Source organism: Sabethes cyaneus, chromosome 3 (assembly GCF_943734655.1).
Source record: "Sabethes cyaneus chromosome 3, idSabCyanKW18_F2, whole genome shotgun sequence".
Lineage (NCBI taxonomy): Eukaryota > Metazoa > Arthropoda > Insecta > Diptera > Culicidae > Sabethes > Sabethes cyaneus.
This window is the reverse complement of record NC_071355.1, coordinates 17,099,668-17,115,630: the sequence shown is the minus strand read 5'-3', so window position 1 is coordinate 17,115,630 and position 15,963 is coordinate 17,099,668. Positions and strand designations below refer to the sequence as shown.

Sequence of the window (15,963 nt, the reverse complement as noted above, 5' to 3'; positions counted from 1 at the left end):
AAATGTACAGTCTGCGGTTGAGAATTTTAAAAACAGAAAGACTATTGACGGCAGATTTGTCGTACATTCTGAAACGAAACTTCAGGAATTCGCAACAGAATGCCATTAGGAATTGATACTTGAATGAAAAATTTGCATTCAATTAACCAATGAATTGTGTAATGTTCATCGTTTCAATTCACATGAAAACATAAATCATTTTAAATTAGTACTAAATGAGTTATAAGAGTTCAAACGGCACTGTAAGTTTTCATGGTCTCAAACGTTTCGATGTTTTTTTTTTTGCAACTGCAATTTGCTGCAGAAATATCGTCGAGTTGCTAATTATATAAGCTAACATCAAAGAAATGTCCTTAGGTCATCATTTATACCGCAGCAGGAAATAAAAACTGGTCAGTCCCAATGTTACATCAAAGACACAGTTACAGGCACCATCAAGCCATGCTAATTTACATTCTGCATTGGCAAATGCATTGCGCGTGGACAATGGTAGGTACGACAAGTTGATTTTAAATTATCAAATTATAAATTGCTATTTTAGAATAATGTATAGATACCTAACTCGCATTTCAAAGTGAAATTTGTTCGAAGACCTATAATTAATTCGAACAAAGTCATTTTCACATCAAATTTGACAAAACATGAGTGAGGTATTAGGTTGCAATTGCACCCAATGAAACTTTTAATTCATTGCGTCCAACCATTCCGCCCATCATCACAGAAGAGTGCGGACGGACCACACCACCCTTGAAGCGGCTGGCTGACGACAGCAGTCCGATTATTGCTTGCTTGTTTTTGTTTTGATGTCAGCTTGCAGTTAGTCGATGAATGTTGTATAGTCCCTTGTTATTTACGAAGCCCCTTCTAGCCCCCTCCCGGACCGGTTGCACACCGAACGAAGGACGTTATCAACTGGAAGTTTATTTTCCGATGGCAGTCGTGGGATTGCCGTTAGAAAACTTATTTTGCTGCCGGCCATTGCTGGGGACAATGCTGTCCCTTCGCAAAACGAGTTGTTGCCGAGTAAACCGTAGCGCGCGCACTATAGTGTTAGGAGCCATAACACAACAGAGAGGAAAATATTGATAAGACGTGCCTGCAGCCAGCCCGCGTGTATAAAAGTGATAGTTATTTTCCGTACTATTTTTATGACGTATTTGTCTGTTTTGTGATTCATGGTGAAATTGCGTTTATTTATTGATCACGATTTCATTTCTGTTTGTGTTTGGAAAACGATAGACTTTTTCCAGTTCGCCGGTTTCTAACTGACACAAATCGAAGCTCAACTGTTCGACTAGAGGTTCGGTACGATTGGGATGTCCGTACAATTGAACGAAACTTATTTCGCCGGAAAGAGTCTTTGCGGTTGACGAACATGCCATTTCTATTAAACTGACACTGTCTGCTGTCAGCTGGATGCGAACGATAAGCTCCTGCAAAAAAAAACGACAAAATCAAGCAATATTTAAACGTCATTTACAGATCCAAGCAACCTCTTCCAAAACAGCACTGTAGTCAAGTTTTAGCCCCACAGTAAAAACCACCGAACCGACTGATTCACAACGTGTCCTACGAAGGTTGCATCCAAATGCCCCAATCAGATACATCGTCTGTAAGCGGGCTTCTTCGACTGCCAGAACATCGTCGGATACCTCCCGTAGAGCTACCATATGGCCGGGTCTCAGGAACATCGGCAAATCAGACTCCACAACCGAGTAGTGTAGAACGTCGTTGGTCGGAAGCTCTTCACCGGACCACAGCTCGTAGAACGTTTCCGGAAAATAAATGTCAATTTGTGTCATCTGCGGAAGCAGCACCGGAGCCACCAGCAGAGCACTACCGACCATGAACTGCTCCCAAAGTTCTACGGTGAAGTTTCGGGCCTCGTCGTAGTGGAAAAACATCGGACGCAAATAGGCCGAATCGGTTACGATCAGCGTGTTGAGGTATTCCAACAGCGCGAAGCGCTTTCGTACGGTGGACAGCATAATTCGCTGTGCGAATAGACTAAATCGGTTTGCGGTCCGGTCGGCGGTAACCTTGAACAGCGGTAGAAGTGACCCAAACTGGTACCACCGAATGCAAAGCTCTTCCGTAACGTTATCACCGGCGTTTCCGCAAACAGGTGTTCCAATAAAACTAAAGCCAGCCACCGAGAGACCGATCGCTCTATTCACTTCATTTCGCAACGAAATCCAATTTGCCGACACGTTTTGAGCCAAAATGGCTGCTTTGAGGTTAATATCGTACGCTCCGGTGATCAGCAATGTCCCTTCACCGCCTATTTCCCGTTGCACTGCTCTCACCATCGCCGGACCAATTCGGTTCTGACTCTTGATCAGCATCTCCATACTATCGCATAGCTTGGTATCCCAACGAATCAGATCGACAATCGAACTGTTTAACTCATCCGGAAGATACGCCAGTTGACCTGCATTTGGGTAGGTTTTATTTCCGTCGTCCCGCAAAGCGGTTTCTCTCAAGCTATAGCCGGATGCCTTCAAGTTGGAAACTCGTTCCCACGTTCGACTCAACCACTGACTCAGTTTCGCTTGCTCCGTACGCCAATCGACGTAGACCACCGTTCGATTGCGCGCTACCCCTCGATAGGGTGCGATGTTGTAAGAATTCCTCAACAGCAGTCCGTAATTCCGAGCGGTTGTATAGACTGTATTTCCCGTCGGTTCCAATACCATCACAACGGACGCAAGGAAACGTTTTCCATTGTCGGACAGAAGCTGCATTATACCCTCCAGCTGACCGGTTATCGACATGCTGTTGGACAACCAAAACAGATCATCGTTGATGCAGTGTGAATCGAAGATTATTCGATTCGTCTGCAGGGCTTCGATGTCCTCCTGGATTGCCGTCAGATTGCCCGTCCGCGATTGATCGCACACGTGTACTCCGTAGGACCAAAAGGGCGGCACATATTGGTTGTGAGTTATCGTTTTCAATTGACGGTGCAGGTCAACCGGATTCGGTCCCGGCAGTAGTTCCAGCTGAAAAAATCCCGTAAACTGACTACGAACCACAATCAACCGGGAACGAACGATTTCGATTTCCATCATCCCGGGACTGTTGAATACAATCCCATTGAATTGGTTGGTTTTTGCGTCTGCAATCATTAAAAATTAGGTTCAAACTAAGTTTAACATAACCTAACAAAGAAAACTCACTGTATCCCATGATAACGGGAACGGTGGAAGAATTTTGATTGTTGAGCAGCAAGTATTTTCGGCCGGGTTCCAGTACGGCTTCACCCAGACCGAACAGTATGTCCACTCCAAGATACAGGGTCCATTCGAGGAAACTGTCCGTCACAACCAGAGGCCCTCTGGCGGAGGAAAATATAATCTCCTCATTTGCTTTACGTTTTACCTCCACAAAGAAGGTTGGTGCGTAGATTTGGGCTTGCAGTTCTGCCGTCTCTACCGTGTTTTGCGATTGGGTACTGTCCGGTTGACTGACACCATCCCGAATCACGTCTAGCGAGAGTTGTATTCGAGTTTGTTCGAGTACGGTTAGTTTTATTTGAATTTTGCTGGAAGGTGGCAGATAGTATGGGGTCTTGTTTTGGGTAGGTGTTAGGATTGCCCCATCATACCAGTCACCTTCGTCCAGTCGGTACTGGTATTCCGACGGTAGGGTGTGGTAACAGGTGGCTAAACTCGTGTAGCAACAATCCAGATAGTGACACTCTTCTTGGGAAATATTAACGAAACCGCACTGTATGTGATATAAGGTTGGATGACCGCATGTTCCAACCAATTGCTGCTTTGGGGCGTGGCCAATTTCCTGCGAGAAGAAGAATAGATAGGCAAACGCTGGAATTACGACCGCTGCTATTCCAAGCACGAAAAATAGTCGAATAGTTTTGTTCAGCAGCAGTACGTGGATGCAAGCAGGTTCTAGAAAATGATAAAGACTGTTTTACCAACTTCAGAATCATACATCACAGGAGCAAACTTTTATCGAATTCCGGAAACGCCATCTCCGATTCTGTGCGGTCATCGATTGAGCTACGGCGCTGCATTGTTGGTGGCATTTTGTCTTTGTTGTTATCTTCTTTCAAGAATGAATGAATCACATTGAAACACTTTTTCAACTGAGATTATAACAAACGAATTCAAATCAATGGTAATAAATATGACAATTTGACGCGAAAGTGACAATATAACCACGCACTGATTACACTTACTAACCGATGGCAATAAGCTCTGATAGCAAATGCCATTAGAACCTGTAATCTACTAATTGATTGTCTTCGAGCGAGCTTTCTTCGCTATCTTATCGGCTTCGAAGGAAACCTATCGATGATAAAGATGAGGGTGGTACTAGTTCTGGTTAAGCAATTCATACAACATTTATACTTCATTGAAAATATAAAGTTGATTTCAATAACGTGAATTGTATTTTAGAATTGCCTTTAATGGGATTTTTTTTCACTTCTAGTCGATGTTGGTTGAAATTAAAGGATTAAGATATAAGGACATAACGCCAACCATAAAATTAGCAACGTGGTTTTGAGTCATGTTATCATTTATCTACGTATAAACGAGATCAAATTATAAATTTGTTTACATACAAAAAAGAAAAAAAATTGATAAATTTCTTCGAATTTGACTTGATGCTATATCTTTCTAAAAATATAATATGTAAAAGTCTCCTTCTTTTGAGGCTATCCCCGAATCAAGCCATTTCTTGATATCTTATATGAACGAAACTGCTGAGCACCCAGATCGTTTGCCACCGAACGGAACATATAATTATTGGAGGGCGCAATATTTGGGGTATATGACGGGGAGGACAGGACTTCCTATAGAGCATATCCAAGTAGGGTTTAACGGTGTTTCGAACCGTGGAACTAGCGATTTCTTTTTAGCAGTACGCAAGCCACCAGCGTATCGATGTTCTGTAATTACAATACAGCTTTAAGGTTACCTTCGGCAAACGGTTTCTTATCTGCAAACCGTTTCGTACGTTTAGTCAGAGTGGCCAGGTACTCTCGCACCCATCGTCTCCAAAAGGTATCCTGATAAAGCTATATCTGTTCTCAGGATGATTCAGGCTACGGTGTCTTTCGGTTTTACGACTGGCTGGCTGGCCAAATACGTTAGCGGGCGAAAGTTCACCCGTTCTTCTGGTTCCACAATTGACACATTCCAGCGCGCAGCGTTACGGCACACACACCCATTTTTACTGTGTGAACTGCTTCCTGTTTACCAATTTTTTTCGCAAATACATTATCTTCCTCTTCAGTGCGAGGGATTTGATGAAATAGCAACTGATTTGCATAGTTGGGATGATGTTACTAGCGCCGTATCGTTCAACTTGCTGTGACTCTTGAAGGCAACGTCCATCGCTGTTTTTATGGAGCGCACCATGCGTTCCCAGGGATCCCCCATATGGGGAAAACTCACTTCGTCGTGGTACTGGTAAACGTGACTGCTAGCGGCTCAATCTGCTCCAGTAGCAGTCAATTTGTTCCACGGAAATCAGTTCCGTTCTCTGGATAGATCGTCGCTGGTAATCCCCGACGGACAACGAATCGGTGTATGACCTTGACGCAGGAACTGGTGTTGAAACTATGGACGACTTCCACAGTGAGTTCCGCGCTGCTCCTACCAATCTTCACTAACACTGGTCCCGGTGTGCGTAAATGGTCTTTCAACCGACGCAAGTAAAGGAACTATCCGGGGAATCTTCGATTGTTTTATAAATTTTTTATGAATCATGTTTTCAAAATCGGTTTCACGGCAACTTTGAGTCGCGGCACGAAGTACTGCTGGCGCACCTAATTAACCACCATTTACTTACTTAGGTGGCTTGCCGTCCTAAGACAAAGCCTGTTGAACAAAATTTCTCCATGTAACTCGGTTAAGGGCTACCGCTCTCCAATTCCTCGGACACCGAGTACTCTCCGCCAGATCTCGCTCCACCTGGTCTAACCATCTTGCTCGCTGCGCTCCTGGTCGTCTTGTTCCTACCGGATTTGAGGCGAACACCATCTTTGCAGGGTAGTTGTCCGGCATTCTTGCAACATGCCCTGCCCATCGCATCCGTCCAGCTTTAGCTACCTTCTGAATACTGGGTTCGCCATAGAGCTGTGCGAGTTCATGGTTCATCCTCCGCCTCCATACTCCGTTCTCCTGTATGCCGCCGAAGATCGTTCTTAGCACTCGTCGTTCGAAAACTCCGAGCACCCGCAGGTCCTCCTCGAGCATTGTCCATGTTTCATGCCTGTAGAGAACAACCGGTCTAATAAGCGCATTGGCGGAACTAGGGGGGGGCTAGGGGGGGCTTAGCCCCCCCTAGGAGAGATTTAGCCCCCCCTAGAAAAATTGACTTGGTCGACCAATAAAATGGTCGAAAAAAATGCCGGGGGCTATAGCCCCCCCTAGAAATGAGCGCTAGTTCCGCCAATGTATAATACAACTAAAGTTTGTTTTCCATCCATCGTCATGAATGCGGCAGAGGTCTGACCCACTATTCTGACGCATGATTTTGATTCATCCAGCGTCGCACGAATTAGCGTAATTAGCCGCATCAGAAAACCATCTTCTAACATTATCTGCCACGTCTCATTTCTTTTGACTGAATCGTACGCCGCCTTAAAGTTCACAAACATATGATAAGTCTGATCCGTCGTGAAGCGACCCTCACGAAAACTTCCTTGGTGCTCGCCGACGAACGACTCCGCTTACTATCACACTTCCGACTTTGGTTCTTCCTTCTAAATCATGACAATGATTTGCTTCGTACATCCGCTCGCTCCCTGTTTTTAGAAGTTCGGTCGGACACCGTCCCTCCCAGCAGCCTTACCGTTTTTCAGCTCACTGATTACCTTCTTAACCTCCTTCTGTGTTGGTGACTCCACAACTTGGCTATCGTCAACAACTCTTATCCTGTTTACCTCTTCTTTCAACAACAGTACTCTTCCCACCTGACGGCTACCGCCGTTTTGTCAGTTAGCAGAAGACCAGCGCTATCATTGCACATCACACATGGCAAAATTTCCGCACCTCGCCATTTGGTAGAAACTCCGTGTGTCCGGTGCTGGCGAATCTCTCCTCAGCACCGTCGAGGACGTGTTTCTCGTACCCGCATGTTTTAGACGGAAGGTTCTTTTTTCCGCGGCTCTAATCTCTCTGAACCTCGCTCTGTTTTAACGCGTTGCCGCAGTGAGCATGCGACTCCTGGCCGGGTCCTTTTCATCTGTCACTCTCTGGCATTCAGCATCAAACCAACTGTTGCGCTGTCTTCCACGCGTCGTACCTACCACCTCCCTCGCAGCCGTTTCGATGGCATCATGGATGTTCCTCCACCGCCCATTTATATCTTCGCCTTCTACCTGCTGTTCTGCAATTCGTTGCTCTAGCTTCCTGGCGTACTTCACTGCTAGGCCATCTGCCGTCAACCGCTGGATGTTGAAACGCAGCGTCCTCTCAGTGCGAGCCTTTGCCGTGTTTGACAGGCCTGCGCGAACCTTACACACTACGTGATAGTGGCCAGAGTCGATATTTGGTCCCCGAAAAGATCGTACATCGATGACATTCGAAGTTTCGACCATCAATTAAGACATGATCGATCTGAAAGCTAGTCACCATTTGGATGCCTTCAGGAGTGTTTCGGAATATTCAAATGTGGAAAGTAGGTGCTGCAGATGGACATTCCTCTGGCCGCGGCAAAAATTCCTCAGACTGTTACCATTGGTCATTGGCTATGTCTTCCAATGACTGGACGGAAGAATTCCTCCCTCCCGGTCTGCGCATTTGCATCTCCGATAATGATTTACACGTCATGTTTTAGGCATTCTTCATAGGTCCTCTGCAGCCTGTCGTAGAACTCGTACCTAGCAACATCGGAATTATCGTTTGTCGGTTGGTAGACGTTGATTAGGCTGTAGATGAAAAATTTTCCCTTAATTCTCAACACACATATACGGTCATCTACGGGCCTCCCTTTCTCCGAAATTTGATCATAGAACTACCTGTATATAGAAGCGATCTCCACTCCGAGTCGATGCAGCGCTCGACTAATCATGCCGGCTCGTGCCGGTTTATGGAGAATTCGAACATTCCAGCTACCAAGTTTCCAATCTTTATCCATTACTCGTTTCCTTGTTTCTTGCCGTGTCCAATACCGATTGATCCGTTCTATATTTCCTTCTTTGTTTTTCGTGGTGAGAGTTTCGGTATACTACCTTACCGGAGTCGCGATACCTACATCCCACTGAACTGTAAATCTGGAACCACGACAGACCGGGAAATCACCGGGTAGGGATTGAATTTTCCCTGTACTACTATAGAAGGGCAAGGCGTTTTTAACACCTATTCTAACAAACCTTTTTCAATCAAGTCTGATACTAGGCCACATGCCAACAGCTTGGCAACAAGTACGGGTCACGTTCATCCCGAACACTAATAAGAAGGATAAAACTTCACCAAAATTCTTCAGGCCGATAAGCTTATTGTCTGTTCTGTTAAAAACAATGGAAAACATAATTGATGAGCATTTAAATTCATCATATTTAGCCATTTGAGCAAATATCAATTCGCATCAATTACCTAAATAAAACAATTGATTATCTGTATCTAGGCTTACAATTCTTATGTAATCGTATATCTTACAGTTACAACAGAAAAATAATTGTTTCATTTAGTTAATGCCAGTGCACATCTAATTTGATTAGTGTTTTTTTGTAGAATTTTTGCTCAGCTTTCCAATGGAGGTCTTAAAACTAAAATCGGTTGGGGCTTGGGGGTCTCATGGCGAAAACGGCGATTTAATAATAAAATATGGCTAATATGGCGACCGCCATAAATTTTTTTAACTGAAAGCCATATTCTTCTTCTTTACAGAACCGGGCAATTTGTTAGTTGTTTCACTGCCAATTTATGAAATATCACATGATATAGATCTCAAGGTTTGCTAAAAATTGATCTTTTTTTGAAACTGTCAGGCCCCTTGACGAACGAGGGATCCACTGTTTCGAGGTATTAAAAATGTAATTCTTATTTTTTGACCATTTCCAACCAATTAAGTATAAAAGTTCCAATATTTGGAGACCTCGCCTCGCTAGTGGCCCCGTTTCAGCGAGAATTACTCAGTGATAAAAATACTCAACATGAAAAAAAACTACAGGTGTAGGAAAATGAAGAAAAGACAACAAAAAATGAGGTAAACCGCGACAGAAAAACAAAAAAAAAATGGAAACAAAGTGAAAGCTGAAGATAAATGTTTTATCCCGTTTATCTTCTGTTTTCATTTTGTTAAACATAATGTGTCAGAAAAGGAGGAAAAGTAGGACGAAAAATGGGATGAAAAAGGATTTAAAGGAAAAAAATATTGAGGCCGAAAAAAGTAAAAAAAAAGATAAAACGGGACGGAAAATAACGGAAAACCAGACGGATAAAGTGCGAAAAGCGGATCCGAAAAAGGAAAATAGATGTAAATCGGAACAAGAACATCAGGACTGAAAATGAGAATAGGAAAAAAAGAGAAACGGAACAGAAATCGAAGAAACAGATGGCAGAAAGGGAGGAAAAACGGAAGGAAAAAACAAAAGGAGAACACAAAAATAAAACATGACAGAAAAGGTGGGAAAACGGAATATAAAAGAAGAAGTTAGAACAAAGAACGGGAAAATGGGTAGATAAAAAATCATTCGGGAAAAAGGGAGTGTAAATAGGTAAACCGGAAGAGAAAAAATAAAACAAAGTACATGCTGGCCAGCGGAACCTAGGCCGAACGACACCGTTTGGGCAGTAGTATATTGATCGACGAGGCGATGAATTGGAGGAGGTAGTCGATGAATTTGTCTACCTTGGCTCACCGGTAACGGCGGACAATGATACCAGCCGTGAGATTCGGAGGCGTATTATCAGCGGAAGTCGTGCTTAATATGGGCTCCACAAGCAATTGCGGTCGAGCAGACTAAGTCCCCGTACAAAGTGCACCCTGTACAAGACGCTTATTAGACCGGTTGTTCTCTACGGCCATGAAACATGGACAATGCTCGAGGAGGACCTGCGAGTGCTCGGAGTTTTCGAACGACGAGTGCTAAGAACGATCTTCGGCGGCGTACAGGAGAACGGAGTATGGAGGCGGAGGATGAACCATGAACTCGCACAGCTCTATGGCGAACCCAGTATCCAGAAGGTGGCTAAAGCTGGACGGATACGATGGGCAGGACATGTTGCAAGAATGCCGGACAACTACCCTGCAAAGATGGTGTTCGCCTCAAATCCGGTAGGAACAAGACGACCAGGAGCGCAGCGAGATGGTTAGACCAGGTGGAGCGAGATCTGGCGGACAGTACTCGGTGTCCGAGGAATTGGAGAGCGGTAGCCCTCAACCGAGCTACATGGAGAAAGGTTGTTCAACAGGCTTTGTCTTAGGACGGCAAGCCACCTAAGTAAGTAAGGGGTCGTGCAATAATTACGTAAGGGCTTTTTCCTCATTTTTGAACCCCCCTCCCCCCTATATAAGATTTTGTAAGATTTTGGCCAATCCCCCCTCCCCCCATAAAAAAATCTTAGTAAGATTTTTTAAAACATCAAAACTTTTATTTAAAAAGTTAGACATTGAAAGAACATTGAAACACTCAACAAAGTGTTAACAAGTTTATAAAAACCAAAGTTCAAAAAAAATAATAGAAAAGCAATATCCATTATCTGTTGTAAATCCCTTTATGGCCCACTCACGAACAGAACGTATTTCAGCATTGAGGTTGTCAATAAATGATGGTGTATGCTCAGAAACTCACTAGCGTTCACTTAATTGGCATTGATCCACTCTAAATCGTCTGAACACGTGTCCTCGTCAAGTAGCGTACAAAGAACTTCTTTGCCTCTTCTAGATGACACGCGACATGGTCTTATGTTGGAATTGGCACTGCGTTGCGTCTAATGTACAGATCTGTAATGACCGCGGTTTCCTTTGAAGCAAAATATTGACCCCACTCTGGTCACATGCGGCATTCAAGATCTTTAGGAACAGAAGAACAATACATCCCAAGAAACATTTTTGTTGTATGGTAGCTTAGCACTAGTTCTATTGGTACAGCTATACATTAGTTGAATAAGCTACTTTTAAACAAAAATGTTTCTCGTGATATCATAAGGGATTTTACGGCTGCCTTGCGGGATTGAGATAAGCAATTGCAACGAAATATGTTGGAATAATCCAGCTTTCCTTGAGCGATAATGGCGGCTGATGGGTACAACTTTCTGAAGGGCGCAGTTAGGTTATTACCAAGGTGAGTTAAAATAGGTGATCTAGTTTTCACAGTTTGTAGAACAGAAGTGCGCGGAAAGATTGGTTAGCAACCATCGACGTTGTTTATACATTCAATAGTTACCGCTTTGAAAATTTCGGTGATCGTCAAGGGTAACCCAGCGGGGGTGAAAAACAAATTTGAACATCAGAAAACCTCTCTTGACTAACCTTGGTTATTACATTAAATGCAGAAGCGGTTACTGCGGTTACTATGGAAGCCACTACGGTTGTTTGGTGATTGGTAAACATTGTTTAGTTTTTGCAGACCAGCCGAAGAGGAATTTAGTTGAAGAGAATCGAATTTTTGTGCTTTCTTAGCTATCATTTTGTGAAATAGTCTTTGCATTGGGTCAATGTGACAATATTTCAGCAAAGAATAGTTACAAAACTGCGCTTCCGTATAATTAAATTCCTTTTCGGCTGGTCTGCGAAAACTAAACAATGTTTATATTTTTCCACTCAACCAGCAAACAACCGTAGTGGTTTCCATAGTAACCGCAGTAACCGGTCCTGCATTGAATGTCAAAACCGAGCTGTGCCCTTCAAAAAGTTGTACCCATCAGCCACCCTCATCGCTCGTGGAAAGCTGGATAGCATAAACCGATGACATCAGATGGCTCATGAACAAGTAGCCCAACTCTTGTTTCCCTGAGTGGGCGAGGCTAAAATACTCAGCAGGTTGCTACGCCTTTCCTTGCAGTATGAAGGATTTCGACACATCACAACTTATCAATTTGAAATTTTTTGTTACAAGTAATATGAGTTGCTATTAAAAATGTGAATTTTTTCGTGTGTGAAAATCTTACGTAAGAAATGGTTAAACCCCCCTCCCCCCAAATAAGATTTTGTAAGATTTCGCAGAATACCCCTCCCCCCATTATGCCTTACGTAATTAGTGCACGGCCCCTAAGAAGAGAAAAAAAAACGAAATTTGAGAAACAAAAACGGAAACCTGGATAGCAAAGGGAAATAAGAAAGCCAAGAACAGAATAAATATGAGAAAAGAAGTAAAAACTTGATATCAAAAAGACGAAAAACGAGATGGACAGGAGATAAAAAAAATTAGAAAAAGACGGAATCTGGAAATAAAAAAAGCGAAACAACAACTGAAAACGGGGAAAAATAAGAAAAAGAAAGTGCAAAAAAGAGGAAAAACAAGACTGAAAATAATAAAAATGGGACAGGCTGCGGAAAAAACGTAACAATTGAACTGGGCACAGAAAAAACCCCGATTTAATCCACCTAGTGGTGAAAGGAACCTTTGTTATACGGTCTTACTTGCTATTTGAGATAGAAATCGACACGTCTTCAGAACATAATTCATCTATTGGTTATCGTTGCGTAGTGCGTTCGTTTACATAAAATTTTTGAAAATTGAATAAGTTTACAAAATTCGAACAAAATAGGAACACTTTTAAAATTTGATAGATCCTTTTTTCATTAAATTACTGAGTAAGGTTAAGTTGGTTGTTACTAATTTGAGTAAGTGCAAGTAAAAGCAAGTTGTAAGAGGAAATATTATTCTTTAACATATACGTTGCCTAGTAAAGGTCTATAGGTTTTTGAACTATGCATAATTTCCTGTAATGCCATTCTATTTGATTTACATCAATAGAGTTTTCTTGAATAATTTTCATCAATTTTTATTACCCTTCGGTTACTCACGCTGTTGTATTTTATACAACACGTGTAGGTTTTTCAACGCCATATTGTTATAAAGTTACAAATCGTTGTTTAACTAACATATATTCTTCAACAAACTTATTATGAGCAAAATGTCATAATTATTCAAAGCATGAATAATTTAAATTGTTGGGAAAATGTATGCAGCAAAACTATTAGCAAATGTAAAATGTTTAAAATGTATCCGTTTGCTGATAGTCGAGTAATTCGGAGTCAAAATTCGGGTATTCTTTATAATCAAAGCTCCACAGTTCCTAAACAAGCAAACATACAGGTATACTATTTTCAGCAAAGTTGTGTATTTTTACTATTTGTACAATTTTGTAGTACACGAAAAAGTCATACAACAATTACAAAAAGAGCAAAAATAGAAAAACTGATTTTACAAATTTATATACAATAAATAAGATTTTTCTATCTTCGCTGCAGAGATAGAAGGTTACTGTCTTTAGCAAAATTTCTTGTAATAATATGCTCTATAACTTTGCAGAACACATCAATGTGTTATATTGACATTGAATATTGACAATTGACATTTTATTTTATTTCACTTTTAGGGGGATTAATCAAAATTTGGATTCCACCAGACGATAGAGCTTTTAATTTCAAGAAACTCTTCCAAAGGTTCGATAAACGTAAAACCAAGTGTCAAAACCCACGTTTTCTTTGGTTTAGGGCTATTGTGCGCGCGAGTAACTGTGTTACAAAAGTTGGCGCTAGTGTTCGAGGGTTAATATCTTTTGACCGGTGAAACCAATTTTTATGAAATTTTGCATATATATTCGTAGTGTCAAAACCTTTCATTTGATATTAAAATAATTGAAATTAGGTGAATAATCTTGGCTAAAATCATTATAAATTATTGTTAATTTTGGTGTGGTGTATACAGTTGCTCATAACTTTCAAATTAAACGTCCAATCAAAAAATCATTCAATAGTGATCTATCACGATATAGGGTAGATGATCCATTAGTTGCGCCACTAAGCACAATATACCTTCATTTTGCTTGTTTATTGAGGTATATGCTTCAATTAATGCTTGTGAGATATAAATTTATCAAATACAAGGTATTTGTCACAAGGCAAAACAATTGCTTTCGTTGTACGAGAAGCTTTATAAAGAAAAAATGGATTCTCCGATTCAATTATATTGTACCAACAGTTGCGCGAATGTTTCCTTAATTAAGTTTGATGTTTCTTTAATTGTGTTATTCCATATACATTGCTAGGTTGCTAAGTGAAAAAACATCGTAGCAAAACTATAGATGAGCGCCTATAGTTGTGCGCTCCAACTGTGCGTTAGATTTTGGAAAATTGGCATTTTAGCAAATAATGCTTCAATTTTAAATGGTGTAGTCTAACTATCAATACTTCTAAAAACCTGTTTTATATAATGAATGTAATTGTTTTATCTAAACTGCTACGGTGACGAAAATATGCATTAATAATGAATAGTAGCGCAACTATTGGTACTACCACAACTACTGGATCAACTACCCTATTATCTTTTAAATAAGACTAATAGCGCATAAATCGGTTTGGCCATCTCTAAGAAACAGGCGATAATTATTACCTTGTCAAAACAAGTTTTTTAAGCATAACTTTTAAACTACTTGTTTGTTTTCAATTAAAAATTCCTGAACAATTTAGCTTTAGTAAGAGCTTTCATTTGATACTAAGATCGTTGAAATCGGTCATGTAGTTCCGGAGAAACCCGTGTCACGTATTTTTCACATTTTTGGTTATAACTTTTAAACGAAACGTCGTATCACGAAACAACTCAATAGTGATCTACTAGACAATAACACCTTTCAAACAAAAGTGATAGCAAACGATTCGGTGCAGCCATCTCTGTGAAACAGGCGATAGAAAAAATCATTACATACATACACACACACAGGCATTGCTCAAATCGTCGAACCCTATCGATTGGTATATGTGACTTGACCATCCGGGCCTCGGATCAATTTCGTGTTTTTCGACCAATTTTTAAACCTTTGTTATAGTATAACAAAGGTAAAAACTTGCAAATTTTAAGTCCAATTTCAACTTCAATTCAATTGCAGTTTTAGGTAAAATTTCAATTGCAATTTCAAATGAAAACATCAAATTCTATTGTAAGTCCGATTTCATGTTTAATTTCTGTCCAATTTCAAATGCAATTTTAAGTTTAATTTCCACAACAATTGGAAGTAAAGCTTCGAGCCCAAATTTGTTCAAATTCAGGTCTAATTCAATGTCCGATAGCAAGTCCGATAGCAAATCCGATTTCAACATCAATTTCTACTCTAATTTCTAGTGCTGCTCCTAGTCTATTTCTAACATTTTAATTTTAATCCCATCCAATTGATTTGATTTGATTAATTTGCTAGTTTTCAACATAATTGGTTCATATTTTTGTGATAAGTAATAATAGATCCGCCATCCTACGATTACTTGATTTTTCCAGGCAAAATCGTTTACTTGGAAGGTCGGGTGCCCCAACTTTTGTTTATGCCTGGGCACGCCAGTGAAGCCAAAGTTAGTCTAAAGATGTACTTTCCAGACATGTACTTTCATGTACAGAACAAATTTTTCCATAGTCAAGCAAGAGAGCTCAATTTTTGCTGTTTGATGTATCTGTTTCATATTTACAATTTGAACTTTATTTTATGACGCAAATTTTGTATTGTATAGTCCAGGTCCAGGTCATCCTCCGTGGCGCGTGTATCTTAATAACTTCGCCTGTTGAACGCCTAAGATATGTGTAGTATCGTATGAGCCCGGCCAACTCCAGTTTCAATTCAAACATATTTATGTTTTTTGTTGTTCCATACTAACATTGAGACCTATGTATGTATTCAGCTACCTATTTCGAAAAATCATCACTTGTTTTTTTCCTTTTGGCCGACAATGTAAGTAAATTCTGTCCTCCTGTAGGTACGGCTCGTTTCAGGTACTTTCTTGTTAAATACAACGTTGCTTTGCCGTTGGCAATGTGCTTGGGGTGCTAGGTAA

General features: G+C 41.0%; 1 protein-coding gene across 1 annotated transcript; it reads right to left on the bottom strand.

Moving 5' to 3' along the window:
* Positions 1–1,190: 1,190 nt before the first annotated feature.
* On the bottom strand, positions 1,191–4,048 carry LOC128739317 (lysosomal alpha-glucosidase-like). Its single transcript, XM_053834794.1, has 4 exons — positions 3,970–4,048; positions 3,180–3,911; positions 1,494–3,118; positions 1,191–1,433 (listed from the first exon to the last, which is right to left on the bottom strand). Exons 1-4 carry the CDS (start codon positions 4,046–4,048, stop codon positions 1,191–1,193), a joined length of 2,679 nt encoding a protein of 892 aa, XP_053690769.1.
* Positions 4,049–15,963: the final 11,915 nt, after the last annotated feature.